Below are 27,887 nucleotides of genomic sequence, written 5' to 3'. Positions count from 1 at the left end.
TGAATAATGTAAAATTGGAAAAATTCTAAATTTCAGAGTGGCACTTGTCAAGTATGCTCACTGTCACCATTGTTATTTAACATTTCAATAGAATAGTTTGCAGAGTCTGTTGGAACACATCCAGGAATTGTTGGGCAAAAAGCAGGAGGTAATTACTTAAGTCAATCTTCATGCAGCTGCTATAGTCCCAATTTTGAGAGACCCAGAGGAAATAAAGCCAGTTTTAAAGATACTTGATATTTAAGTACATTTATATCTTGGAATGTAAGATAAAGCTGCAAAATTAAAATAGGTTGGTTATCATAAGCAGAGGACTATAACAGATACAGTCATACCTCGGGTTGCGCGTTTTGGGTTACGGGTTACGGACCGGAATGAATTACATTCCGGAAAGCAGCGATCCCTCTTGCTGTTCTGGCTTCTGGGATAGCCACACAGCCTGCATTCGCTCCATAAGACGCACACACATTTCCCCTTACTTTTTAGGAGGGGAAAAGTGAGTCTTATAGAGCAAAAAATACAATTGATTTTCCATGTTGTAATCCCCCCCCCCCACCAGTAACCAAACGTTGTTGAACTAAAATATGCTGTGGGTGAGGTTTAGAAATACCTTTATATATCAAATATTATATTTAAACCAATCCATTGGAATTCTGTTAAATATTTTAAGTTTTGTCAGCTAGGGATGTGTAAATCTGTCAATTTCTGCAGTTGCACATCAGTTTGTTTGTTTTAAAAAAGTCCTAATGAAATTTCATCAGTGAACTTCTTCAAACATAGATTATTTTGTAAAGCAATTTCCCCTACTAAAATGCATTTTTGTCTGTTTTCAGTAATGCATGCATTTTATGCATTTTTTCCCTACTGTATACATTTTTGTATTTTTGCTTGTGGTGAATATCTTGCAAAACTTAGAGAAGTGCAAATCATGTAGGCTCATTTTTAGTCTATTTTTTCTCCCATTTCTAATGACAACTCAGTAGCAGTAACTCAGTAACATATACCTGCTTTACCTAATTTAAATCAGAAGAGCAGTGGTAAATGAAGATACTGAAAAAACATATCCTAATTTTAGGATATCCAAACAACTGTACACTAAATATATGGTAACTAGGGATAGTCACCTATAAAGAAGTTAATTGCAATTTCAGTTTTAAATTGGAATAGTATTTTATCCTATACAATTCCACAGCTTTGGCTTCTGTTCATTATGTTGCTAATTACATTTATGTAATTGTATTTCTAAAAGTGGAAATGGGAAAAAATAGTTATGGGTTGAAAACTTCCACCCCATCGTTGTAAAGTACTTAGCCTTTTGTTACCTAGTACAGATGCCTCTTTTGCCCCTTTCTAGTTACACCACTGAAGAGATGACAGAGATCTGTCAATGCTTATCATTATGTGCTATAGCAGCTACTGTATCTTTAAACTTTGCAGAAGACAGAGCTATAAGTTATGAGCAACACATTTATCTGCCAGGTATACTTGTTTCTAGTGGTGAACAGTCAGTGATTTGGAGTAAAAGCAGGGAAATACAATGTGATAAGAGATCATATACATGGGTCCTAAGCTTGACACACCAGTGCCATTTTCAGATCCATGTTGTATGCAGTCATTATGGAAACTTACGCAGGTGCTGGATAAAAAGTGTTTTAAGAGTAGGCAGTCCATAATTGAGTGGAGATACACACACACAAACACACATATATGTATATGTATATGTATATGTATATGTATATGTATATGTATGTATGTATTGCATATTGGAATGCCTGGGAGGCGGTGCTGTAGAACTGCTTGTAGCTTGATGAAAGACACATTTTTCTCATGAAAAGCTGCCAATATTCCAAATTGCTTAGACTTCTTTCACAGAGACTCTAATTGGGACTTGGTGGGTAGTCTAAACCTCTAGAAAGTTAGTGTCATTTGTTCAAAATTGAGGTTATGACTTGAAAATAAAGGCCCTTGTCTGAGCCTGTAGGATGCTCTGGATTTTATATTCTCTATTCTGTTACAGGTGCTAGAAACACCTTTAAAAAGAGAAAGAGGGAATAAGGTGGTTCTGAAGCTTCTGTGATGAATAGAAGTGCTATAGGTTCACACACAACTTTTTTAAAAATTGTGATGAAGTTATACAAACATGAAATGTGAACTGTACAGAACTTCATAGTGTACCTGCTAAAGCTGAGTTTAATATTTTCATTTAGATGTGTAGGTGTTTGGCAAAATATATTAAATGAAACAAATCAATGACCTACTGGTATTATAGTTGTTTCATTTTGGTTTTTAGATGAAAACTGGGATGATCAGCTACTTGGATTTGAGCCTTGCAATGAAAACCTCATAACAGGCTGCAATATAATCAATGGAAAATGCGAATGTGATACTATTAGGACCTGTAGTAATCCCTTTGAGTTTCCAAGCCGGGATACTTGCCTGTCAGCTTTAAAAAGAATTGAAGGTAAGTCTGTATTCACTAGTACTTGATTTGTAATTATTTTTGGCACATCACCTTAAAGGCCTAATATGTAATTTTTTATTCTGTATCCCATGCTTGTTGAAAGGAGATGTTAGAGCAATAGTGTTGGCAAATGAGATGTTTCTGGTTTTGTGATTGAATATAATGATTTAAAGTTTTTTTCTGTTGTGGTACGTGAATAATGAGTATTGGATATTTTGCTTGGTTGTGTATCCTGAATAAAGAAGGTGACTTTTATTGTGGGGAAAAGGCAAATTGATCAGCGTTTACTTACTAGTGTCTATTGTAATTGCACATATGTTCCTTGTTGTCTCTGGAAAACTTCCCTTTCCCAATCCAAGGATATTTCAAGCCTGTGAAAAGAGATGATCCATACAATTGCATTCTGCCCAAGGCGTGGCTTGATTTGTTTTCTGCTGCAGTGCACGTTGAGACTGTTGTAAAGTACTCATGGGGCTTTTTTAGACAGGTGAAGCAAACTTGTGTTCTTTTGTCTGCTGTAGAGGTATCTTGATTTTCATAGCTCTGTGGACAATACCCAAAACATCCCAAATGTGGTAGGGAAATAATTAAACAGCACCCTGAAAAGTGCAGACTTTTTGATTTTTAAAGTTCTGAATCAAATATGTTCTGTTGTCTGAGCAGTTGACAAGTTGAGATCGATGTTTAATACTCTAATTTTTCTCAGGTTTGTGAAAGATTATACATTTATTTGCTTTGCTCTGTCTTTCCTGCCTCGTTCAAAGATGTTAGTAGAATAAGCTGTCCAGTGCACCTTTAATTGTCTAATGTTAAATGGCATATTGTCTACATGAATATAATGGTATAGCTAGTGAGATTAGGAATTTCTTTACTAATGTCCATATAGAAAAATAATTACTTGTTCTGCTTAGGAAATGAATATATACACAGGATATTGTCAGGTAGAAAAAATGCCATATGTGAAATTGCCATTGAAATATTCTGCTATCAGCCATGGGGTCTTACTGTGTATATGTAGATTGTTCCTTGAAATAGCAGCTTTATCAAGGTGTTGTGTAAAATTAGAATTGGGAGCAGTTGTCTTGGTGTTGCGTCCTTACTAAAACTGTTCTACAATAAAGGAAAGTACTTGCAACTGTGACATCTAAAGTATAATCTAGAGCAGTGGTTCCCAATTAGCTAAGTACCGTGGACAACCTTTTTTTCAAAAACCAGGCTATGATCCCCCTACTTTTGAAAATTCTGATATCTCTGTGGTAGTTTTTGTTATGTGAATGGTGCCACAGACCCCCTGGATGGGTTATGTGGACCTCCTGGGGTCCGTGGACCATCAATTGGGAAACACTGATCTAGATTATTATTGTTACTTTAAAGATGTCCCAAGTATTTTAAGCAGTTCACACCTGTTAAGCCATGTGTATGTTCTTTAGTATTTCTTCATTTTTCAAAGGCAATAGTATCTGTCCATATAATAGAAAAGGAATGACTGGGTAGAATTGAACTTAAATGTGCTAAGAGAACGGTTTCCCACTGCAACTTTGTTGGTGGGCAGACTACTGGTGTGTAATTTCAGATCATTTATGGTAGATAAGAGAGCAGAGTGTCCTTGTACTAAGGTACCAACAGATAGAAGCTTTTATTATTAAAAAAAAGTATTTTAAAAAGGTTATTTAATAGTTAACTATTGAAGGTGGTCGCAGATAAGAGAGTGGAAGAAGAAGTGATACTGCCAAAGAAGTAGTGCTGTGACTGCTTCAATTGTCAAGATAAAGTGTAGTGAGAATTGAAAAGGTGACCAGAGTTGTACCTTACCTTTCTTTATGCTGGTGCTTAAAACACAGGGAGAAGGCATGTTAATAATAATAATAATAATAATAATTTTAATAGCCTGCCCTTCATCAAATGGTCCTAGATAGGTTACAAAATATAATTAAAATAACTATAAAAAGGTAAAGAGACTCCTGACCGTTAGGTCCAGTCGCGGACGACTCTGTGTTTGCTGCGCTCATCTCGCTTTACTGGCTGAGGAAGCCGGTGTACAGCTTCCGGGTCATGTGGCCAGCATGACTAAGCTGCTTCTGGAGAACCAGAGCAGCGCATGGAAACGTCATGTACCTTCCCGCCGGAGCAGTACCTATTTATCTACTTGCACTTTGATGTGCATTCAAACTGTTGGTTGGCAGGAGCAGGGACCGAGCAACGGGAGCTCACCCTGTCACAGGGATTCAAACCGCCAACCTTCTGATTGGCACGCCCTAGGCTCTGTGGTTTAGACCACAGCGCCACCCGCGTCCCTATAAATAACTATAGTGTACAATTAAAATTATAAAATAAAACAATGAAAACTAACAATATCAAAATAACAAATACCAGTGCGGTGCAAAGCAATTTAGAATGTATTCTCCAGTGTGAAACAAAAAAATATTAAAAAGAGAACTCTTCTCAGCCTCAGCAAGTCTTTACAAGGTAGAGTTCACTGGAAGTGGAAGTGTACAAAAATAATATGCTAAACCATGGCTCCAGGGTCAATCAGGCTGATTTTAACCCAGAAACTACTTCTGGGGTTACCTGGAGTTCAAAGGTTCAGAAATGGGAACAAGTCAGGAGCTCCAGAATGTAGACCAGAGTCTACTATGTGCAAAACAGGTTGCACTGAATCAAAACAGCACTGAATCAAATCTAATTACATTGGAGTGCAGCCCATGGTAGGATAAATTAATTAGATTAGACTCTGCTAGGTGCAAAAGAGATTTTGAAATGCAGCCACACTAGAGCTCTTGATGCAACCAGAAATCAGTTTTGTACCTAGCAGAGTCTAATCTAATTAAACCCTACCATCTGCCACACACCATTTGAAGGTTGTTATAAAATGCAGATTTTAATGCTTTCTTTATACCAGCCCTTTCCTTTCCCCCTGCCATGTTTTACCTACCACCCAGCAGTTGCAGACACTTTCATATTGAGTAAGAAAAGGAAGTACAGCCTCATTAATCTTGGGGTGGGAGTATGGAAGATGCAGTTTGGAGTGACTGGTTTGAGTGGACACTTGACTGAGAAAAAGGAAGGTAGAATTTGAATCAAACTAATGTGAAACTGAGATCATTTAGGAAGATAGGGTGAAGAATTACCCTTTCCATCAGCAGGTTACATCATGGGGGGGTAGGAGTGTTGGCTTCTTTTAATAGCTTTCTCAACCTTACCCTCCTGAATCAGACTGATTACTCCATGGCAGTCTGAATATCCAGCCTGGAAATGGTATTTATCTATCTACACACAGGAAGTCAGGATAACACTTCATGGATCTGATAAAGTAGACTATAGTCCATAAAAGCTAACAAATTTGTTAATTTTCTAAGGATTGTCAATTCTTTTAAGTGTGTTCAAAAGGTCTTTGGCTGAACACTGGTACCTGATATATTCAGGTCTATATCCCTGAAATGTTTAAGTCAGATTTAACATGTGGAAGACAGTTTATTCACACCTGGCAGTTCAAATCTAGAGTTCACTAGGAATTAAAACAGCTTTTGGGAGCCTTTACAGCATACTATTTACATTCCTGTTGCAGAATAACTCTAAAACTGGTTGAACAGGTATTTTAACATTTGCCTGTTAAAGGAAGATTTTTTTTTGGGGGGGGGGAATTCTCAAATACTTTTAAAGTTCCTAGCTGTCAGGTTTAAATTTGTGATGACATGTAGATGAATCTCCGAAAGTTTTTGGAATATTTGCGGTCAAAGAGCTAGTTATAACATTTAGCCAAGGAAAAAGGCACTCTTTTCTCCTCTTACAAATTGGATTGTTCTTGTGACTGAACTACAGAGTTTGGCTTGCATAAGCATACATACATGGACATTATATAAATTTCCAATGAGGAATACAGTCCTTTCTGTTATTTCTTCCTAGCACGCCCATACTGAGGCCACACATGTACTTCAAAGTGGGATCTAGTTCAAATTAAAGAAGTCAAACTTTCTTGAAACATATTTAAAGATGGCATGCATCATTTTGAAGAAATCATTGAGCAAAATGCCAGAATTTTGATGTGTTTAAATGATCCCCCCAACCCCCTCCCCCTGTGTAGTCCTGCTTGGATCCAGAGGGCACAGTGACATCATGATCAACTGATCATTTGAGAATTGTTTATAGTATGCTGGCGGTTAGTCAGAATGGGAACTTTGCTTATAGCATACCCCCCTTGCCTGTGACAGACTTAAAATTCACAGGAATTATAGTTTTTATATATTTCAGTCCATCTTAATTATAGCATACTTAACATATAAGGTACTTGGTTGTGTTGTCTGACATTTTGGGTGTTGCAGAATTGCCTACGGTCAAATACAATTTATTTAACACTATAAAGTGTTGTGTTATTTCTTTAGGAATGCTTAAAAACTTTGCATGTAGAAAGTCCCAGGTTGAGTCCTTGCCATTTCCAGGTAGAGCTGGGGAAAACTCTGCTATAGACAACACTGAGTTTGAGTTATGAAAAGGCCATGGTAAATAAGTTTTTTATGACTGCTTGTGGGCCTGAACAGCTAGACCATGTCTTTGGAAACCATTTAGAGCTTTAAAGGTCAATATAATTTAAAACTGGGCCAGAAAACTGGCAACAAGTATTGCTGGTTATATCTTCCATCCACTTGGCCCTTTCCATTACCCAGACAGAGACATTTTGCAGCATTATAAATTCCTGAACTGTTTTTAAAGGCAGCCCCATGGAAAGCACCTTACAGTAGTCAATTCTGAATGTCACCAGAGCACGGGTAACTGAAGCATGTTCCATCTGTTGAGATAGGGTCACACTTGGTGTACAACCTCAGCTGTTAGAAGGCACTCCTGGAACATTTGCTACCTTGTGCACATGTCCTTCGGGGGGAATGCAGGCCTGCCTGAGGCTCATTGCAAATTTCCATGCAGGGCATTTGGTTACCTCACACATAGTACCGCCATCTTGTCCAGATTAAGCTTCACCCTCATCTAGCCATCTGTGTTCCATGCACAGTGGCCCTGAATGTTCCTGAAAATCTCACACTTGGTGTAATTTCAGTTTTGGCAGAATATTCTGGCACTCCTATGCTAAACCAAGAGCTTACAAAAATGCTGGGTTGTAATTCAGTTCTATCCTTCAGTTGCAGTTTGTTTAGAATAGCTTGGGCCAGCAAATTGTGACCAGACTGGCTAGTATGCTTTTAAAATGAACACAAATATTATCCTATTCTGCATGCTGTTCTGTATGTTTTCTTTGTTCTGTGCTGCTACTTTTGACAGCCTTAGTTCTGTGTGTTCTGTTTGCACTCCTGTTGCAGGGAGAGATAAAAACATTTGGAGCCTCAAATATTTATATCATTTGAAAAAGAAAAGGATTATTGTGGGTTTAGAAGTGATGCTGTGGATAAATAATGGACTTTATTGTATCAGAGAACTAAAAACTGATTATTAGCTGCCTTAAGGCACTGAGACTTAAACTTACTGGTTGTAAGAAATAATACATTCTGTAGACTTGATACCAATATTTTAGATAGAAGTATATTCCTTTGGCAGTGTTGTTTGTGACAGTTTCAATCATGTGACAGCTCAGTAATGTCTTACTCTATTGAACCATATCATGTTAACTATGAAACAGATGCACTCCAAAGAGTATATGTTCTATCATTAGCAGCTTTAAATCCAATGGCAGTAACTATTTTTTATTTTTTTACTTATCATAGCTAAAATTCAAAGTTCAGATTAATGAGAAACATTCTTAAGAATGCAATTATTAATAAGCAACTATATAGTTGCCTTGAGATAAAACCACTTGACACTTATAGTGTCAAAATTGTAATGATAGTTTTTTAAAGAATTGGACTTCAAACAGATTTTGCTAATCATGCTGCACATGGGCATTCATGGTTCTGGAAAACCAAAGAAAATATTCACCCAAGGCTTACGAATACAGGCTGTCGGATGTTCTCTTTGACCTTTGGCTGGAGGATATAGTTGCAAAGGAAATGCTTAACATTCTAGCATCTGGGGTTGAGTCTTCATGTTACTTGGCACAGTTATTTAAGCTGGTTTTTCCTTCCTCTATTCCATGGCAGCTAAGCCAGATGTTTTGCAAAAAGTAGATATAGCAAATTGGCCAAAAGCAATATGTTTGTGTCTTTGGTCTACAGCTAAGCATAATTAAATAACTTATTACAGGAGAATAGCTTGAGAGAAATTTGGCTTTCTGCAGTTAAGAAATTAAACTTGAAAGTAACATGATTACTACATTCAATTCCACAAAAACTTCAGCAGCATGTTTAAAGCAATATTATGTCTTAATTAGCAGCAGCACAGTGCCCAATATCGCAATAGTGAGCAAGCCTTTGAATTCCCCAGAACTCTTAAAAAGGCAGGATGTTAAAACTGTGTTAGTGTTTAACCAGAAGTAGTGTAGTGGTTTCCTATGTCTGCATCCTGGAATTCAGGATGAGTTTAGCACATATTATATGATCCTTTTTGTGCTTCTGTGGATTTGGATTTTCTCCTTATGGGGCAACATGGCTACCTTTTGCTTTTTGTGTACCTTGAAGAATATTTAGCCATTCAAAATTATGGTCCTAAAATGGAGGAAGTGAATTTTATACCATCTATAAATGGTACCTCAAACCACTACAGATCACTATCTAATTTGGCATAAGTTTGTGTGTGTAAAAAGATAGTTTTAATGCATTGCTTAAATGTGTGAATATTTGCAAGAGAGGCCTAAACTTATATATGAACAACTACATTCGTGGCACTGTGAATTGGTTATACACTTTGGAGGGAACAAAGTGTTTCCCAGGATATCTTCAACAACTGAATGGTTTTCATCCACATCAGTTGTAACAGCCTAGGATTGGACTTTCCAAATGCTGTACAGTGGTACCTCGGGTTACAGACGCTTCAGGTTATGCGATTTCGGGGTTATTTCCGGGTTTTGGCACTTGCGCATGCGCAGAAGCGCTGAATCACGACCCACGCTTGTGCAGACATGGCGCTGCGGGTTGCGAACGCTGCGGGTTGCGAACATGCCTCCCACACAGATCACGTTCGCAACCCGAGGTTCCACTGTATTTTAGTAACTTAAACAGGATTCATATAGGATATTTTAAACCTACTTATATACTACAATTCACAATGCAATACACTAATTATAAAACTGTATGAAAAGGAAAGTTGTAACTACTCACTTGACAGGGACAAGCTCCAACAGTGTGTGGAGAGCTTATTTTGAATGCATGTTAGTATGGTAGCCACTGTCTAACAGGTGGGTACTGCAAAAAGGTTTTCATATTCAGAGCTTAAAAGTCAGGAACATATGGAATAAGAATTGTCTCAGGTACATGGGGTCAGGTTGTAAATGGCATTAAAGGTAAATACCATCACCTTTCAGTTGAAAAGCAAATCTGTGATTAGAGTAGTTCTAGTGTTTTATTTGCTTACTGTAGTTAAATAAAAATGATAACATATATTCCATATGGTTACTAAAATAGGCAGTAGAAGGAATATATCACTTTTGCAACAATTAATAAAAACGAAAGTAGATCCAGTTTATCTACTGGTCCTACTCTTAACCTCTGGGACTTGTTTTGCTCTTACTTTCCTGATTGCTGGCAAAGCAAGCCCTGTGTGCTCTCTACTCTACATGGCACAAAGACCATTACCAGACTCCCTTGGCATAGCTCTCTTTGTTAAGCTTGCCCTTTTAGTTAGCTTTGTCAGCCTATTAAATTGTTCTCTTTAAATTGTTCTCTTTAAATCAATTGGGGGAAAGTGTGCATTCCTATCATGCTGTTGGTTCTAGAAACAAAAAAGTCATGTGGAAAATAAACTAGTTGAATATATGTTACCATATTTTTGCCAGTTATAATAAGAAAAAGGCGGGGGAAATTGTCTATAGGCACAGGAACTGACTATTAAGGTGAGCATATGGCAGTTGTCATAGTACAGGGTTGTGCTGGGTTCTTCAGTTTTTCTACCTTCTCAAATCTTAACTTTTAGCAACAGCATCTCTTCAGAGTAGTGCAACCAGAGCTATGAAAACACAACTTCTAACACCGCTATTTCGTTGAGAGTTTCCCACACAGTTAATCAAGATCTATCTTTTGATTAGGGTCGATAAATTCTTAGCTTTTCAGAGCTGCTAAAATAATGTTAAAGTTTTGATCTCCCCTACTATTGATTAAAGGAAAAACAATTGCATAAGGCCAAACAACATATTGCTATGTCTATTTTGTCCCCGAAGCTATGACCATTTCCCAAGCTTAGGAAGATACAAAATTGCAGACTATGAATGCTTAGAGTTGATTGGTTGGCATCCACCAGTCTCAGGAGACAATGGAGGAGTGCGCCCTTCGAGGAGAAGTCAAACTGTTGGAAGGTTAGTGTCTGCTGTGGCTGTAGAGACCAATATGGGGGAGACATGTTTTGTTGCAGCTGGGGCCAGTGACAGTCTGCAGTCTGCTTCTGCTGCCTCAGATCCACCATGGTGTTTCTTTTCTCTGCATTTCTCCCAGCGATCATTCCAAATATTAATTTATACCACCTCTGATATTGGAGGTGGTACACAGTCATCAGTGAAATATGTAGTCTATCTGGAGTTCATGAAAGTTGAATAATATCAAGGGCCATAGGTTCTCCACCTCTGATGTAGATAGTTGACATATTCAAGCATTAATATTTTGCTTAACAGCAGATGCATATGAGGGGAAGACATTCAGATTTGTTTAGTTACCATTTGCCAAGAATTGACAGATGAACTATCTGTCATATAAAATATTAATAAGAACAATTGTGCTGTAGTGTTCTCTTAGGTTCTTTACTTTGCAGAGCACTGAACAGAGATCTGTACTGTTAATGCATGGAATGAATTCCAGTTATACCCTTGTACCCCAATGACTAGAAATCTGCTGTCTGACTGCACAATCCCATGCATGTCTTCTCAGAAGCACGTACCTACTGAGTTCAGTGGCACGTATTCCCCAGTAATGTATACTACTGCAGCCTAAAGTTAATTAAAGGCTGCCTGGGCTGAATTCCAAATGTAGATTTCAGCAGTGCTGAGTTTTACTGGTTTTTGTTTGATCATTTCAATGGGAGTGGTGAATGCTTGCTTGTTTACTTGCCAAACCTAAGCTTTACACTGTAACATAAAATGTATTTAAAAGTATTATCTATCTTTGGATATATCTAATATTGTTCATAAATATACTCAGGTTCTGAATATGGAGCAACAAACTGCTGTGCTCTGAGGTATATAAAATATATATTTTTCAACTGTGGAAAACTGGGAGCAGGAGGGAAACTTGAAACTGAAGCACATAAATATTACGGTATATAATGGAAAGTATTTGGTTGGCATAGCTGTCATAAGGGCTAGGGAAGTATGGAGTGGCATATCCTCTGGAATGTTAGAAATCTTCCAGGCGCTTTTTGCAACTGGCACAGGTCCAGTTGCGACAGCGTGGAGGTCTCTGGTTGCCAGGTTGGTGACTGACACCTCTATCTGGTTGGCCTCTCTAGCTTTCTTACGCAGGTAAGCAGAAGGGCTTATTTATTGCATTTATATCCCACCTTTTTCTCCAATGAGTAAATAGTTCACCCCCACTCCTCAGTTAATCCCTACAACAACGCTGTGATGTAGGTTAAGAGGCTGTGACTGGCCCAAGGTCACCCAGTGAGCTTCATGACTGAGTGGGGATTTGAACTTTGATTTCCCAGGTCCTAGTCGTGTGACACTCTAATAACAAATTCCATTGTGGAAAGAATAGTGCCTAGACCATAACCTAGGCTTAAGGCTCCATTTGGCAATTAGCTTCTTTATCTGAGTTTATCACTGGGTTTGTCTCCTGCTACAAATCTAGGCTGAATTGCACCACTCTCCAGGAAGCTGTCTAGCCTAGCATCTAGTGGATCCATGCCTTGCTCAACTTAGCCCCAGAATGTCCCATTTCAGAGCCTTCCACTGGCTATTGTGAGAACACCACCAGTGGTAGCTTCTTACCTGTTCATACTTTCTGTGGATGTGCATGGATCTTTGGCTAGTCCTCGGCTAGTAAGGGCTATGGGCAGAAAAAGATTAAAATGTATATACTCTAAAATACCTATTTCAAATCCATTTAAATTATTGAAACATTAGCAGGTACTAAAAGCAGTATCAGCACATTGAGTTGTTTGGAAAGATGTGAAACCGCAGCAGGAACAAGAGCACTGGTATAGTGTGCTTCTAGTGCTCAATCCAAAATGGAGATAGGTTGTATCTTATGGTTGTGCTAGGAGATGGCAGTTGGTATAATCAGTCTTTCCTGTCTCTGCCTCTCCCTGCAGCCCTTGTGAGTAGCATGGACTATATCACACAGAGCTGCAGTGCAAAAGGGGAATTGCACTGCAGAACCCATTTTGCACTTTGTTATACCAGAAACCTAGAGCTGATGAAATAGTCTGGATAACAGCTAGAGTGCAAGTAGGGAAAGACACGCTGTGAAGTTGACTGAACATATATGAGAGGATAACCATGCCTACTGGGGGGTGAGGGCAGTGAAGCAGGCCGCCTTGTCCATCTCTATTGCATTCTAAAGTAGCCATCCAGCAGACCTTTCTTGGATTGTCCAGGGTCTGTTAATGTTTTAGATTGTTTGGAATTTCTAATTTGTGACTTAATTTATAAGGCACTTTGTTGTGGAAACAAGCAACTATACCCTCAATATTGATGCCACATCTATATTTGCTGCAGTCTCCAGGGAGGAGACCATCTTAGAATATGCTTCCGCTGATGCGGTCTAATGATATGGACAAGGTGCTTGCCATGATGCAGCCAACAACATGTTCCCTTGCAGCTCTTGGCTTATTAAAACTTCCCAAAGGGAAAGACCAGGTGGATCCAGGATGCAGTCAGTGTGTAATAGTTGGAGGGAGTGGTCCTAGTCACCGTGAAAGAGGTGAGTCAACCACTCATGGAAAGGCACCCCCTGGACCCATTGGTTTGTGACAATTGCCACAGTGTTGCAAAATCTTTCGGAGTGGTCATTAGGAAATTTGTGGTGAGATGCAGTCCATATGCTAATGATATTTAGCTCTATTTCTCTGTAACATCAGAATCATGAGAGGCTGTGTAAGGCCTGGACTGGACGTGTGTTGGATGAATGCCAGTAAACTGATGACAGTGCTGTCGGTGTAGTGCTTCCTGAGTCCACATTATTGTTCAATTTCCTGTTTTGGATGGGGTCATACTCACCCCCGAAAGGCAAGTTCATGTCTAGGGTTGCTCCTGGATCTATCTCTGTTACTTAAGGCCTAGGTGATATCAGTTTAGGATGGTAAGATAGCCATTTCTGGACTGATAACATGTAGATTGGATTACATGTAGATAGGATAACATGTAGGTTAGATTTGCCTTTTTGGTATCTGAATATTTTCATTTTTCAACAAGCCTTCTATTTTTGTCTCATCCCATTCCTCCTGACCAGTCCTGTCAATATGTCACCTCAGGACTCATGATAGTCCCAGTTGTTATCTGTATTGGATTTGAAATTGTGTAGATATAGATATACACACACACAAATTGTAAAATCATTTTGAGATTCTTCAAAGGAAGTGATTCATAAATTAAAAAAAATAATAATAAATAATAATGCAGGGTGGGGACTTCAGGACCAGGGACTGAAAGCAGCCCACTATCCCTTTCTATCTCATCCTCAGGATTCTCTCCATGCACAGCCCTCACTGGCCCTGCTAGACATCCTCCTTTAGTAATCTGACTTGGCTGGAATGTGTCCTTGAACTGTGATAATACTTGGGTGGAGGAATGGACAGTGTGTATCTGGCCACACCCACCACTAGTATATGGCACAAAGGAATGTGGCTCTCTGGCAGAAATATGTTTCCCATGCCTGGTACAAGGACTTAGGTGTCTAGATGACTTTTCAAAAGTGTAGTTGTCTGAAGCAAAAGTACAAGTATGGCTATATACACTCTGGTATGAATTTATAGGTTTGTTGTTAATATGGACTGCAGCATTCTTTCTTTGATTTGTACCCATTAGGGAGCATACCAAGAAATATATAGAATTGATTCTAAGCATCTCCCTTCTTGCTCATTTCTTGTTTCCAAAACCAATATTGAATGTGTGAGCAGGTATTAGTGACTGATTTATATTTGGTATCTCAAGTAAAAAAAAAAATTCTATTAAGACTTCCAAATGCCTTTCCTAAGTGTAAGAATAATGTTAATGTGGGGTGGGGGACAATCCAAAGTCATTTACTGTTCACTTTAGCTGAGGAGAGCTATAGAATAATAAATTACTATTTATTATTACTATTTATTCAATTTGTATATCACCTATCATCTGACGGTCACAGAGTGATTTGCAATAGAAAAATACAAAATGGGAATACAGAATGCATAACCCCCACGAAAAAACCCAATACCCCCCTCTGAATAGTTCTTTCCCTATTTTCTTGTACACCAGCATCACCTGCTGCATCAGGAATGGTGTAGGTAAAAAGTGTGATATGTGTGAATCCTTGTGCCAGATTTCTGCATCCAGAAGCTGGGATCTCCATAAACAGCAACTGTTCCTAGATCAAGACCAACACATGTAGTTCTTATCAGATGATTAGACTTTGTGAAAGGTAGCAGCACTATCACCTGTTCAGGGAATAAGGGACCAAATGCAATTGCCTGTCTCTCCATCAACAGTTAATCAGTACTTCCTGTCAGATCAACAGAAAAATGTAGAAAGTGTATGCAGAAGTGTGCTCAGTCTCACTCTCTCTTTATATGTGTGTATCTTGGTTGGCACTAAAACTTCTGACAACTTACCTTGTTTCCGTTAAGTTTCTTCAGTGACTTGTCATTATTTATATTTGATAGTTCCAGGATTTTTAAAGAAATCCTATGCCTACATATCTTCCTCTTTTTTTAATAGAGAGTTACAACAAAAAACTAATCAGTTGTAGTCTGAAAGAGTATACACTTGTATATCTGCTTGCTCCAGTGCTCCAGTCATGTTCTTAAACTGTATTCTCTGTAGGCTTTGCACAGATGGCATTTTAGCTTGCAATAGATTGCATATAGTACAAAGGAGATAAGTCAAAATTGTTGTTAAGACTTATTTATGGTGTCTCCAAAGTGATGCACAGGCATACCACACCAATGTCAGACAATCCCCATGCTCATCAAGGCTTTTGGCCCTTCAAATTATTAATACTTTTATTTGAGATTTTTTTGTTGAATTGAGGGGGTTTCAATTTGGATGGGGAGAGTTGTCTTCTTTTTCGCTTTATGTTCATTTGTTTTGGGGTGTATGTAGATGTTTGTGGTGTATTTAGATGTTTTGCCTGATTTTTAAGGTGAGGTTTGACCATCACCTGTTTTTCTCCTGTTTAGGGGCATTTCGTGATGCCCACAATAGCTTCTTGGATTTCCCAGTGTGCTTCCAAGACCCCTGATTCTATTCAGTTCTTTCCTGACATTTTATTTACAGCACATTTCTTTTATTACTATTTTTCAGTTGAGCTTTCTAAAATGAAACAACATTGCATATTCTGGTTAGTGTTAGTACTGTATGAAACCCGTTGGTCAGACTTCCATGGACTTGCCATCCATAAAGGTATCTTGCATTAGAAATGTTACTTACAAGATTATTTTTTAAAAACAACAACCCCCTATTTTATAAAGAGAACTGATATAAATGAAGAGAGTGCTGTTGCCCTTAGGTGCTCATTGCAGACTTCTCATATGCATTTGGTTGGCTACTGTGAGAACAGGATGCTGAACTAGATGGACCACTGGTTTCATCCTGTAGGTCTATTTTTATTTTATGTTAAATCTTGTAAGTAATGTTCATTTCAAGTTTTATAAACTCAAAGCAGATTACTTTATGCTACCATCTGGAAAACGTTTATTACTGAGAAACAGCAACCTTTAGTTTTATTTCTGATAATATGATTGGTCTCTTCAACAGATAAAGCCTCCACGTGATGCGTGAAATACTAATAAAGATGGGACCCAGAACCTTTATAAAGTTCTAAAATATTAGTAACTCTCTACAGAGCATAGGTGTCTCTTAATATGAACCAACCCAATAGTTTTGTACTTTGGCATGTCTCTGGTTTTGCTTCAGAGCATGTAACCGAATTCCCAGACTTGTATACAGTTCACCTTCAAGCATTTGAGGGGGTGTATGTTATGATATTTTCTTTGTCTGGATTATACAATTAGACTTTTTTCAGGTGGAGAAATAGGTAGGTAAAAGAATCCTAATCTGAAGTGTCTTCTGTGCAGTAAAATTAGATGTCAAGTTTTATGTGGAGCAGTAAAACCTACCATATTGTGATTTTTTAGAAAATACAGTTTTGGTTGCAACATGTTAAGTGAATATTGTGTGCATGTTAAAATGTACATCTTAAAACAGATTCCTAGATAACAGTTGCAGTGTGTTAAACTTTCTCGTTCACTGTAGCTGGCAAGTGATTGTATTTTCAGATAGGAAATGCTGTGGCTCTTCTTTCTGCTGCTCATTTGTAACCTTTTCAGTTTTATGCAGCCCTTGGGTAGTGGTTGGGCTTTCAGTGATTTCACAGATGAGTTCTTTGATTCTTTTAATAAACACTGGGCAAACCTAATTTAGGCTAGAGAAGTGTATGAATAGTGCAAGATGTTATATATTACTATAGTGAACATGTTTTCCTCTTTTTTCCAAACTGTGAAACATTTTCTTGGTAAGCTCAGCTCTCCCAAGAAACATTTAATTATATTTTTCTATCACCTTTGTAGTACGTACTTATCCTCCCGAAGAAGAGCTTTAAATGAGGTGGAAGCGGGCAAGGTGGTACCTTGTGATGTTCTTGATTGACAATTCTTTTGCTTCCTGGTAGGTGGAGCCATTACGCTTAGTATAAGGACTCAGTTGTAGGCTGAAGGAAGAGGAAGACTACTGTTAAAAGAACTGCTGGTAAGTTTGCTTTTCATTTGTACTGATCACACAAAAGATAATGTGAAGGCTTTGCAACATGTCACATTGAAGACTGCTGAGTAAGGCCTTCCGGGAATCACAGCATAGAGTAGGAAATCTAGAATGGATTGATCTGATGAACATATTGATACACTGAAATATTTTGTAGGAAAACACTTGGTATGTTCTTAGGGAAGCACATGGTGAGGCAGCAAGGCTTATGTGGAACTCTTGCATTTTAAATGCAGGTAGAATAATTTGCCTATATACTTTCTTACTATTTACTTTTACCTTGAACATTAAAGTACTAAAATCTTAACAAAATAAATCTATCAAAGCTTGTGTACATACACACAAAATTACATTGTATATTTAAAGTATATTTGCAGGAACAGTGTCTATGGCAGGTGAAAGATCCAAATACAGCTTTCTGTGTTGTATGATGCAGTGACGTAGTACAGAAACTCATGAACATGGTGTTCTGTACTAAAAATAGACTGTATTGAGATCACAAGAGACTCTACACCCAACATTGTTGCATATCTATTTTATTATCCTTATTTTAAGAATTTATAAACAACTCTGTATAGAATATCTTAAGTGGTGAACAAGAGTATATAAAAATGCATAAAAGAAAACCAGGCAAACAAAATTGCAAAGCATAATAAAAATCCTTCTTTATAGATCTTTCTGACTGTAAACTAAAAAGTTCAAATAAGGAAGGCACCAGTGCAGGAAATGCTACCAGACTAAGTAGGCACCTTTCTAATAGTCAATGGGATAGAGTTCCATAATGCTAATGCAAGTACACTGAAGGCCCCACACATTGAATGTGTGGCATCACCAGTAAGGCCTAATCAGCTGAGTACAGAGACCAGATGAGGATATGGGGCAAGGCACTCTCTAAGAAACTTGGTCCTGAGTTGTTTCGGGATTTATGAACTGCAAGTGCTTTATATTAAGTGTGTGAGTGTGTGATACAGTTTTCTCAGGCACTCAGTGTAGCTCTTTGCATGGTCTGATAATGCCATCTTCTCTTCTGATTTATCAGACATGTTTCTTGCTCAAACTAAGATGTAATATGATGCGAGAGGCAAATCTTATCTCTGATGACTTAAATCAGCTATGAACTCTGGATGCAATCTGGCTTTATGAGTTTTGTTTGAAACAGACTCTATACTTTCTCCCTAATATATCTGTTTAGCTGTTTAGTCTTGGCATTGTAACTCTTGAGAGAGATTTCTTTTAACATAGTGACATTAGTGAATTTTTGTGTGTGTGTTTAAATTTAAATCTTGGTGTTTAAATTGATTGACTCTTAGTATGCAGTTATCTAAGCTTGTAAGAATAAGTGGAAGTTTTCTATATTAGCTTTTTTGTTTTGCAAATACTTAGCTAGTAGCTTTAACTGGACACTTTAGTAGGCTTGAACTAGAGATTTGTATTACTAATCATGACTGTAATGCAGTTTCCACTCCATTTTCATAAAATTTCATAGTGCAAGTTTTGGGGAACACAATATTAGCAATAGGATTCTTTCCAAGTACAGTATCTAAAAGATGATGTGCTAGCGTACTGGAGTAAATACTGGTTGTGTTGTTAAAATCTAGAAAAGCATAACAACATTTGTATAGTAATGGTCTAAAATGAAGGATGCAAAGTTTCCTCAGTACTGTAATCCTGATAGCTCTAAAATTTCTGTGCACATTTCACAAAAGCCTGATGTAAAACAAACAAGTAAACTATAAAACAAACTGGTTTCATTCAAATTTATTGTTTATTGAAGTAGTGAGTAACTACTTGAAGTAGTCCCAATGATGATAAATCACTTAGTGAGAGAGTAGTGACACCTGTAAAATCAGTGTCCAGTTTTCAAGTTACTAATGTTGGACACATTTTATGAAAATCTGTTAATGCCCAGATACTACCTTTTCTGTAAGCTTTTCTGTCAGCAGCTGTGGCTATCCATACTTAATTTGTAACCAGATGCCAGAAAATACTATATCCTATGCTTACTACATCCCTCTCTAACATTTCAGAGGATTTTCAATTTAGGACCTTTCTACCAGTTTTGAGCCATCTCCTAACCCTCCAGAACTGATCTGTGGTATATGTAGGAACGGGGGGGGGGGGGGGGGGGAGAGAGAGAGAGAGAGCTGGAAGCTGTGTTGCACTAGTGGGAGCCATTGTGTTGGGTTCTGCTAATGCTGGGTAGTTGACTCTAGCCCTATGTCTGTACTTCAGAGAAACAACTTCTGGTTAGCCTTTTTTCATGGTCAAATTTTCTTAAATTTTGGGAAATAAGTCAAAATTTCTGAGCCCTGTATAGCAGTCCCTCGGGGTATCTCATCCTTGTTCCTTGCACTTCTCTTCTTATTTTCTTACTTTCTATGATTTCTAATTTTAACAAAAAGTTATAAATACTGTGAATGTCTTGAAGGTTTCAGATTTTAAAAAAGTCATACTATGCTGCAGTGGGTGTTCTTTGTATCAGAAATGAATGAGGAAGAGTAGAGGGGACATTGATGTACCAGTTGGGCTTCTGGATAAACTGGATATAATTATGCATTATCAGATATTGAAAAGTGATATAAACAAAAAATAAATAAATTTCTACCACTAAATAAATAATGTGATCTGATAGGATCATTAATCTTTGTGTTTTGTTTTTGGTTTTGATGTTTTTTGGAAGAATACATTTTTTTTCAGAGAAATGTATGCAGATGGGCCTAGAGTTTTGGCTGTGTTTAGATGTCAGCTTTATTATGGCTGATGTAGTTCTGTGGCAGGAATATTGGTATGGGTGTTCATAGTAAAATGTACCAACTATACTGATATTGTCTACATCTGTATGGACTACTAGTGGTTACTACAGGGCTTGATTGAGCCCCTGTGTAGTTTAAAGGTGTCAGGCATGCTGAATCAATAGTTATCATGATAAAAAAAGTGGTTAACCCATTCCTGCCTAAAATTCCTGCCTAAATTCCTATTCATATCTCTTATTTGAGAAAATGGTACAGGGTATCAAGAGCATTGCTACACACCTCTCGTGGCTGTTAAAACCTGTCCATCCATCTGTGTGTCTCCCCACTCACCCTCATTTTAATGCAAACAGTACTGTCTGGGTTTTGCCTTGGTGTGGGGATAATAAGAGAATATCTGACAAGTTTGTCTTGGCCAGGTTGTCCCTTAGGTTCAGTTCACATATAACTTTTATGAACCATAGTTTATTAGACTAATAAAGTGTCATGCCTGTGCATAACCAAAGTTCTTGGTTGAGATCCTGGTTAGATATGCTGGCTTCTAGTCTGTTTCCCAGTTTGGATGTAACAGGAAACTGGTTTTAAAAAATCGAATGTATAGAAGGGCAGAATAGAAGGGAGTACATTGCACAGTTTTCATAGTATTCATTCTAATGAACCATAAGTTAACTAGCTCATATTTGAACTGAGCCTGTACTATAAGTAATATATTTTAATGTGATTTTGTATGACACTTTATTTTATTTATTGAATTTATATCCCACCCTTCCTCCTAAAGGAATTTCTATGAGGTTTCAGCCATGTTCTTAAAATGGTATACAGTATTCTATTGAGATTGTGTCTGGAAATTGCTTTAGTATCTCAAATAGGCAGAGAATTATAGCATTGCTTTACAGTATGATCACATCTTACACCTGCTTAACTTGTGTGATTTCATCCTTGTGTGTTTGAAGTCTGGCCGGTTGAAATTGTGCAAATTAAATCCATGCAAGTCTTTCTGACTTGCTTACTGTGAGGGTGTCAAGTTTTCATGAGATCGCCATGGATTTAACCATTTGTAAGTTAGCCTGATTTCATGCTGTAAAGTCCATTGTACTTCTTTTCAGATACTTACTTCTCTGTCTGACATTGAGAAAATAACTTCTACCAATTTACTGAGATCATTTGAAGTGGAGTATAACATTAAAACCCTTCAGTTTCTGTAAATTACCATTAAAATGAATTATTTGTATACAGGTAAATAGGGTGGACAATATGAGACAGAAGTGATAATAAAGCTGTGGTATGCATACTATGAAACATACACTGTTGTACTTTTTTCTAAACTCCAAATATTGAAAATATTTCAGGCTTGTGATACTATTTACATGTTGTGTATGATAACTTGCACTTGCATTCAGTATCCAGTATAAATTCAACATCTCAGTCGCTTCACCACTTTTCCAAGTGTAGAGGGCTTGCCATTGGTAGAAACCCTTTCCTATCTAGCCCTCAGAATTGGCATTCTGTGGTCACTAAGCATTCTCAGTTTTCCTGGGACCACTTTAGTTTTGAGGGGGTTTGTCTTCTTAAATTTTTTTTCTAAATTATTTTTTGTACTTCTGCAAACTTTGGGGTTTTCCTGAGCATTTGGATATATATTTGTTTTTCAGTAGATACATAGCTGACACTGCCTACATGAAGAAGGAAAAGGAGGCAAAATGGAGGCAAAAAGAAAGGGGGAAGAAAAAACAGCCTTGAATAGGGAAGGAGGGGAGCAAAAAATAATAATAAAATGGAGTAGCCATGATAGGAAAATAAAAGTGGTGTATGTGTATTTGGGTAATGGTTCTGGGTGGTGGTGAGGAAGGATATGTTCAGCAGACAGAAAAAAGTTTGCCTTCTGTAAATGAATAGGAGTTTTGCCTTCTGGTGAAGGGTGTTCTGTTGGAACAGAAAACTGGGTTCAAAAGAGTGGTTTTGTAGCTCAGCCCCCCCTCCCCTGCCTTGTGCCTATTTCATTTTGTGTGGTGCCCCCAGCACTTGCTCAGAATCTGGATGTTTCCACAGGTCCAAAATGGTTGGGGAATTCTGGCTTTTGTTAGTTACTTATTGTGACTTATGATTTCCAATAGCTTTCCTTTTTATCATGTGTAAGTTTCTAGACTATGCTAACTGGAAGGAGTGGGCAACCAATTGGTGGTTGTTATAATCAGACTGCGAATTATTCTAATTACTTTGCATATGTTCTTCTCTACATCAGGTGGAAGTTATGTAAGCAGCCAAAATACAGGTTGAAGCCCCATATTTCGGTAGTATAGAGAAGTAGTTGTTCTATGCAGGGATAGCCAATGTGCTGCCCCAACCAGCATGGACAGTGTTCAGGAATGATGGAAACTAGTCTAATAAGAAGTTGGCTAAAATGCATTGGGATATTAAAATTGATTTAGGATTTACAGCGTAAAACCCAGCACCTTAAATTGTGCCTAGATTACTGTAGAAAACCAGCATTGATTATATTACTTGTAGGGATTAACTGAGGAGGGGTGAACCATGTTCTCCTTGGAGAGAGAAATGGGATATAAATGCAATAAATAAGCTCTTCTGCTTGCCTGCTTAAGAATATCGAAAGCAACATGATGGCCAGAAACAATTACAGTATAGAAAACTTTATGGAATAATGCAAAACATCAAAACTATCAAACTGAAGTCTCTGAAAGTCCTTGAATAAGTCACGGTGCCAGACTTTACCCGGCGGAAATCAAGCTTGTAGAGCTTTGTATAATCGGCAAATGTCCAATTCTGATGTCCAACTCTGAACTCCGCTGAACAGTGTTTCCGGATAGCAACTACTGTTTCGTTCAGTTCTTCATCAGCCATATAAATGCAATAAATAAGCTCTTCCGCTTACCTGCTTAAGAAACCTGGAGGGGCAGGCCAGATGGAGATCTCAGTCGCCAAAGTGGCATCCAGAGATCTCCACATGGTTGCAGTTGGACCCGCACCAGTTGCAAAATGCACCTGACGCATGACTTAATTTCGAACACTGCAGCCCCCCCCCCCCACGATATATCTGAGTGGTCAAAAGTTGTACTACTTTGACTAAATGTAATACTTCTTTTGTTTTTAACAACAAAAGTTTGTGTTGGCAACTTTGTGTTTAAAGAAGCTTATATATTTTCACCTGAAGTTCAGTCTACAGGAGATGGAATGGGAGTAAAGCACTGAGATTCTTTTTTGAAAACACTAAATTGTCAAACATTGCAGGTGGTTTTTTTATGGCAGATTGTGTGCTACTATAGTGTTCCTTAAAGGCTGATGTCTTCATGCCTCAGAACCTAAGGATGGTGATCACATAAGGTGATACATATTGTCTAGTAAAAGACTTTTAGAATCTTCTGTAATATCAAAATACTTACTTTGGTCTAGGCATGCTTTATTATGATACAGTCTTCTGGCATTCAAGGTAGTTCAAAGCAAGTACATATGAGAATGCATTCTGTGTGAAGACTGGGCCGAAGTGCCATCCTGCCTCATGATTGAGTTGGTTTTCAAGGAGCAGATTGTAGAAATGTGTGAGCATTTGTGCTGGGTCACTTTCTGTGTGATTATAGCTGTTTGCTTGTGTGTGTGTATGTGCGTGCGCGCACACACATGCACACAAATTGGTAGCAAATTGGGCACTGGGGGCACTTTTCTACAGTGGCTCTGCTCCTACATACAGGACCATGTCTTCAATGCTCTTCATTATCTATATGAAGCCACTGCATGTGGTCATTCAGAGTTTTGGGGCAAAGTATAATACAGTACACTGATGAGATCCAGCTCTCCTTCTCCATAACATCTAAGTAAAGAGAGGCTGTGCATGTTCTAGATTACTGTCTAAGGTCAGTGGTGGAGTGAATATGGGCCAGCTGTGCTGGAACCCTGGGAAGACAGAGGCACTGTGGGTTGGTTGTTCCCATGCCTGGGAGATTGGCCAGTTGTCTGTCTTGTATGTGGTTGGACTCCTGCTGAAAAAAAACAGGTATGGAGGTACTCTTGCTTCTATCTTTGTCTCTGAAGGCTCAAGTAGGAGTGCCTTTTACCAGCTACAGCTGGTATGCCAACTATGGTCATTGTTAGACAGGGATAATCTGGCTGTGGTGATTCATGCATTGCTAACCTCAAGGCTTGATTACTGCAATGTTCTCTCTGTGTGGCTACTCTTGGGCCTGATCCAGAGGTGCCAGCTGATGCAAAACACTGTGGCTAAATACTATTTAGTAATAAATACTAACATACTATTGCTAGCACATAACCCCTTAAAAGTTTACATTGGCTGCCCAAATGCTACTAGGCCAGGTTCAGGGTTTTTGAAAATTAATACTGTACAAGGCCCTTTACAACATTGGTCCCTGCACGGACTGATGCCTTAGATCCCTGCTCAAACACTGAGGTCTCTGGACAAGTTACTGTTAGTGGTCCCTCAAGGCTTCTATTCACAAGGAGCTGTGCATTAAGTATTGTGGGCCCAGTTTTGTGGAACTCCTTTTCCAGTTGAGGTCAGACAAGCCCCCTTCCATTGAATCTGTAGCACTTACTGATGACTGTTTTATTGCAACAGGCTTTTTAATTGCATTCTGATTTTAGAGTTTTAACTCACTTTGAATCTTACTGTATTGGGTCTCCTGTAAACCACTTTGATAACTATAAGCACTATACAGTACGAATCATTGAAATAAATAAGAAGTAATTGTTAGAAGTGCTCAATTTGCTGTGTATGTTATCTCAGTAATCCTACAATCATCCCATAATAAATGCCATATTTCTACCGTATTTCATGAACTTCAAAGTGCAGTTTTCCTCAGGTCACATAACCAGTTTCAGGCTGAAGTAAAATTTGCAACGGAACTTTGTATCTTAACTTTTCACTAAATAACAGTCAGTGGATAGAACATACACCATTAGATGTACTGCTAGTTAAGTGTTTAATGGTTTTTGTTTAAAAACCAATAAACAATTGTTTTAAGAAAACTGATTCAGCAAGCCTGTGATATTGAGAAGCATTAAGCATAAAAAAATACCAACTTCATTAAAGGAATTGAAGTAGTAATATTCTGTGTATATTGCTGAAATGGCTTAATTATGTGAATGCTTTCAAAACAAGTATTTGCATTCCATTTTGCAAGCTTGCAGTTTCCAACCTTTTTGTTTTTGTCTGGAAGATTAAATACCTCTGCCTCATCTTGGTGGCAGTATCTGAATTCAGATGTTGTGCATGGGTTTTAAATCAAGAAGCTTGAAATTGCCTTGCTCCTCACTGAAATCAAGATAGAAAAAGAAGGATTTATTGGGAAGGTTAATGACTAACTTTTAGTCTGTACTGCTGTCTATTGAAAAAAGTCAGGAAAGAATGCTGAAGCTTTATGAGGTATTCACTGTAACTCAGAAGCCTAAGTTGCTTGTGATGTATCTTTCTAGAAAGGCTGTGAGATGAGTTTACAAGTCTCTGCTGTTGAGTTCTTTAAAACACTTGTTTGGAATGAAACAAGGGTTTTACAGATTCTTGTTGCAAGACTAACTGGCCTTCATGGCTTTCAAAAAAGCTTTCCTGGTGGGCTGCATAATAGTTTTCTGGAACCACTATAGTAAAAAAAAGATAGTTTTGCTTTCCATGCTGAAAATTGATATCTGTTCTGAAATGTTTGCTAAACTTTAAAGTTTGTTGATCACAGTGTAACCAGTGGACTCCAGTGGTTTAGACTGAGGAAAAGGAGTTTATCTTGTTAAGAGAGCTTCACATGTAACGTACAAGTAAAAAGTGGGTTGGATGGGAATTGGTAGCCATTAGGAACCAGTGAAGAACATAGTATTAGTTCAGAAGTTATAATTTGGTGTTTCTGGTCATGAGGCAAACTGTGGTATGCAGATTTGACTTCTAATAACAACCGTGATTGGTACTGATGCTAGCTAAGAATAGAGAAGGTATGTACTGTAGATTGTTGCAGTTGCTGGTGTGCACAGATATAGTGACATTTTGCAGCAAGGACAAATACTGAAACAATACATTTTCACTAAAATAAAATCCATGCCCATCAGAAGGAAAGCTAATAACCTGTGCCTGCATCATTTTGAAATGTTATTTCACTGATTTGCTTCCACTTTGACTTTCTAGATGGCTCAATTTAATAGCTTGAATGGACTAGGTTATTTTTCAGGAAATAGTTACTTGAATGTTACTCTACAGTGACTTGAATGTTACTCTACAGTGACTTGAATGTTAGTGCCTCTTTAGTTAGGGTCTAGATCCCAATAATTACATAGGGTTTCTTCAGTTTCAGCATATGCACAGAACTGCACTTGTGTGCCTGATTCAGCAGTTGCTAGTGTATGAGGAACTTCTGAGATGTATATGGGCTGTACCTATTGTAAGGCACCTCTGCTGGTTTCAAGGGAGGAAGCTAATGTGTGCTCTCCAGTCATATGAGTAAATCAGATCCAGTAATTTAAAATACGGTCACATGCCTGTGCATGCATGAAAGCTCTTGATGGATTACTTAAGGGTCATAGCATGAAATGAAATACGTTTTAAGTTTTACAAAAAGTAAAGGTAGCTGTGTTGGCCTATAAGAAATATTCCAACAACATATAAGGGGAATCAGGCTGACCTAATAAATGTATCACTCTAATATGGACTTTGGAATATTATAGTTGATGTCACAGGAACTAGTTGGAATACTTGTGGAAACTGCCATACTTTGAAATTATAGTTTCCCCTGGCTTTCCATTACCACCACCCTTAAATATGTAGTATATTTAAGAAAATTGTATAAGCATTCTTTTCCGCTAGTGCTGTACTATTTCATGCCATAGGTTACTGAACTGGAATTTTGGCCTTAAATTTTTTAAACACTTCCATAAATAATGACTTTTAAAGGAAAATGTTTGGAATCAAAATGTTATCCAAAAGATCTATATAATGAGATGTTATACCATGCATCCTTACATTGTAGTCCAGATGTGTGGTTTAACATGAATTTACTCAGCTTGTGATATGGAATTTGGTGTATGTCACTCTTGCCATCCGACACTCAATTTGGCCAATGAACCTAAGTCAGCTTTTTTAAAATTTAAACTTTCATTCTGTGTCTCTCTCTTTTCTGTTTAGGTCTTCGCCCCTCCCCAACAACCTGGCTATAGAGTGGGACCACTCCCACTTTGCTGATGACGTCTTAGCTGGATCCATTGTGGGGAGGAGCAGCATCAGCAGTTCTGAGGGTGAGTAGAGGCTGCCAGGGTTTGGGCCTGGACTGTAGTGCCTCTCTTCCCCAGCTCTCATACTTTGTCCTTAGTGTAATTACCTTAAGGCTGCTTCACAAGTGACACTTTTCTTAGATGGAAATAAATCTGCATGGGAAAAATGTACACACCATCCTACCTCTTCTGAAGTGTAGCACAAGTATGTGTGGTGTTGTCTGTAGGCAGGTTGGGAAGGTTGTGTCTATAGCGACTTTTCCAATCTGGGTGCTCACAGCAAGGTGAAACTTTGTGCAATGCTTCAGAAGCTATGGAGTTTCTCTGCATAGTGGAAAATCTCATGTTTGAGCCTCTGTTTGAACCTTTGTCTCCTGTTTGGAGGTAGAATGGGCCATCATTTTGTCATCTATTTTTTTGGTTGAGCATCCAGGGAATAGTTTAAAGATTTCTGTCCCATGGGATGAATAAGTTCTGTGACTCTCCAAGA

At 38.1% G+C, this 27,887-nt stretch overlaps 1 protein-coding gene across 5 annotated transcripts in view; it reads left to right on the top strand.

Annotated features, from left to right (window-relative positions):
• The window catches only part of CRIM1 (cysteine rich transmembrane BMP regulator 1), a 121,383-nt gene that overhangs the window by 12,937 nt on the left and 80,559 nt on the right, over window positions 1-27,887 (top strand). For 2 of the 5 annotated variants that reach the window (XM_077925699.1, XM_028724205.2), the window contains exon 2: window positions 2,291-2,461. The exons of 2 other annotated variants lie outside the window; for them this stretch is intronic. In XM_077925699.1, the coding sequence (XP_077781825.1) occupies window positions 2,291-2,461 (171 nt within the window). Of the gene's footprint in view, window positions 1-2,290; window positions 2,462-27,311; window positions 27,422-27,887 lie in introns of those variants that run through there. One more of the 5 variants, XM_077925700.1, reaches the window with a different exon arrangement.

Source organism: Podarcis muralis, chromosome 3 (assembly GCF_964188315.1).
Source record: "Podarcis muralis chromosome 3, rPodMur119.hap1.1, whole genome shotgun sequence".
Classification (NCBI taxonomy): Eukaryota; Metazoa; Chordata; class Lepidosauria; order Squamata; family Lacertidae; genus Podarcis; species Podarcis muralis.
Note: the sequence above shows the minus strand (reverse complement) of the source record. Positions and strands in the feature narration are given on the sequence as shown.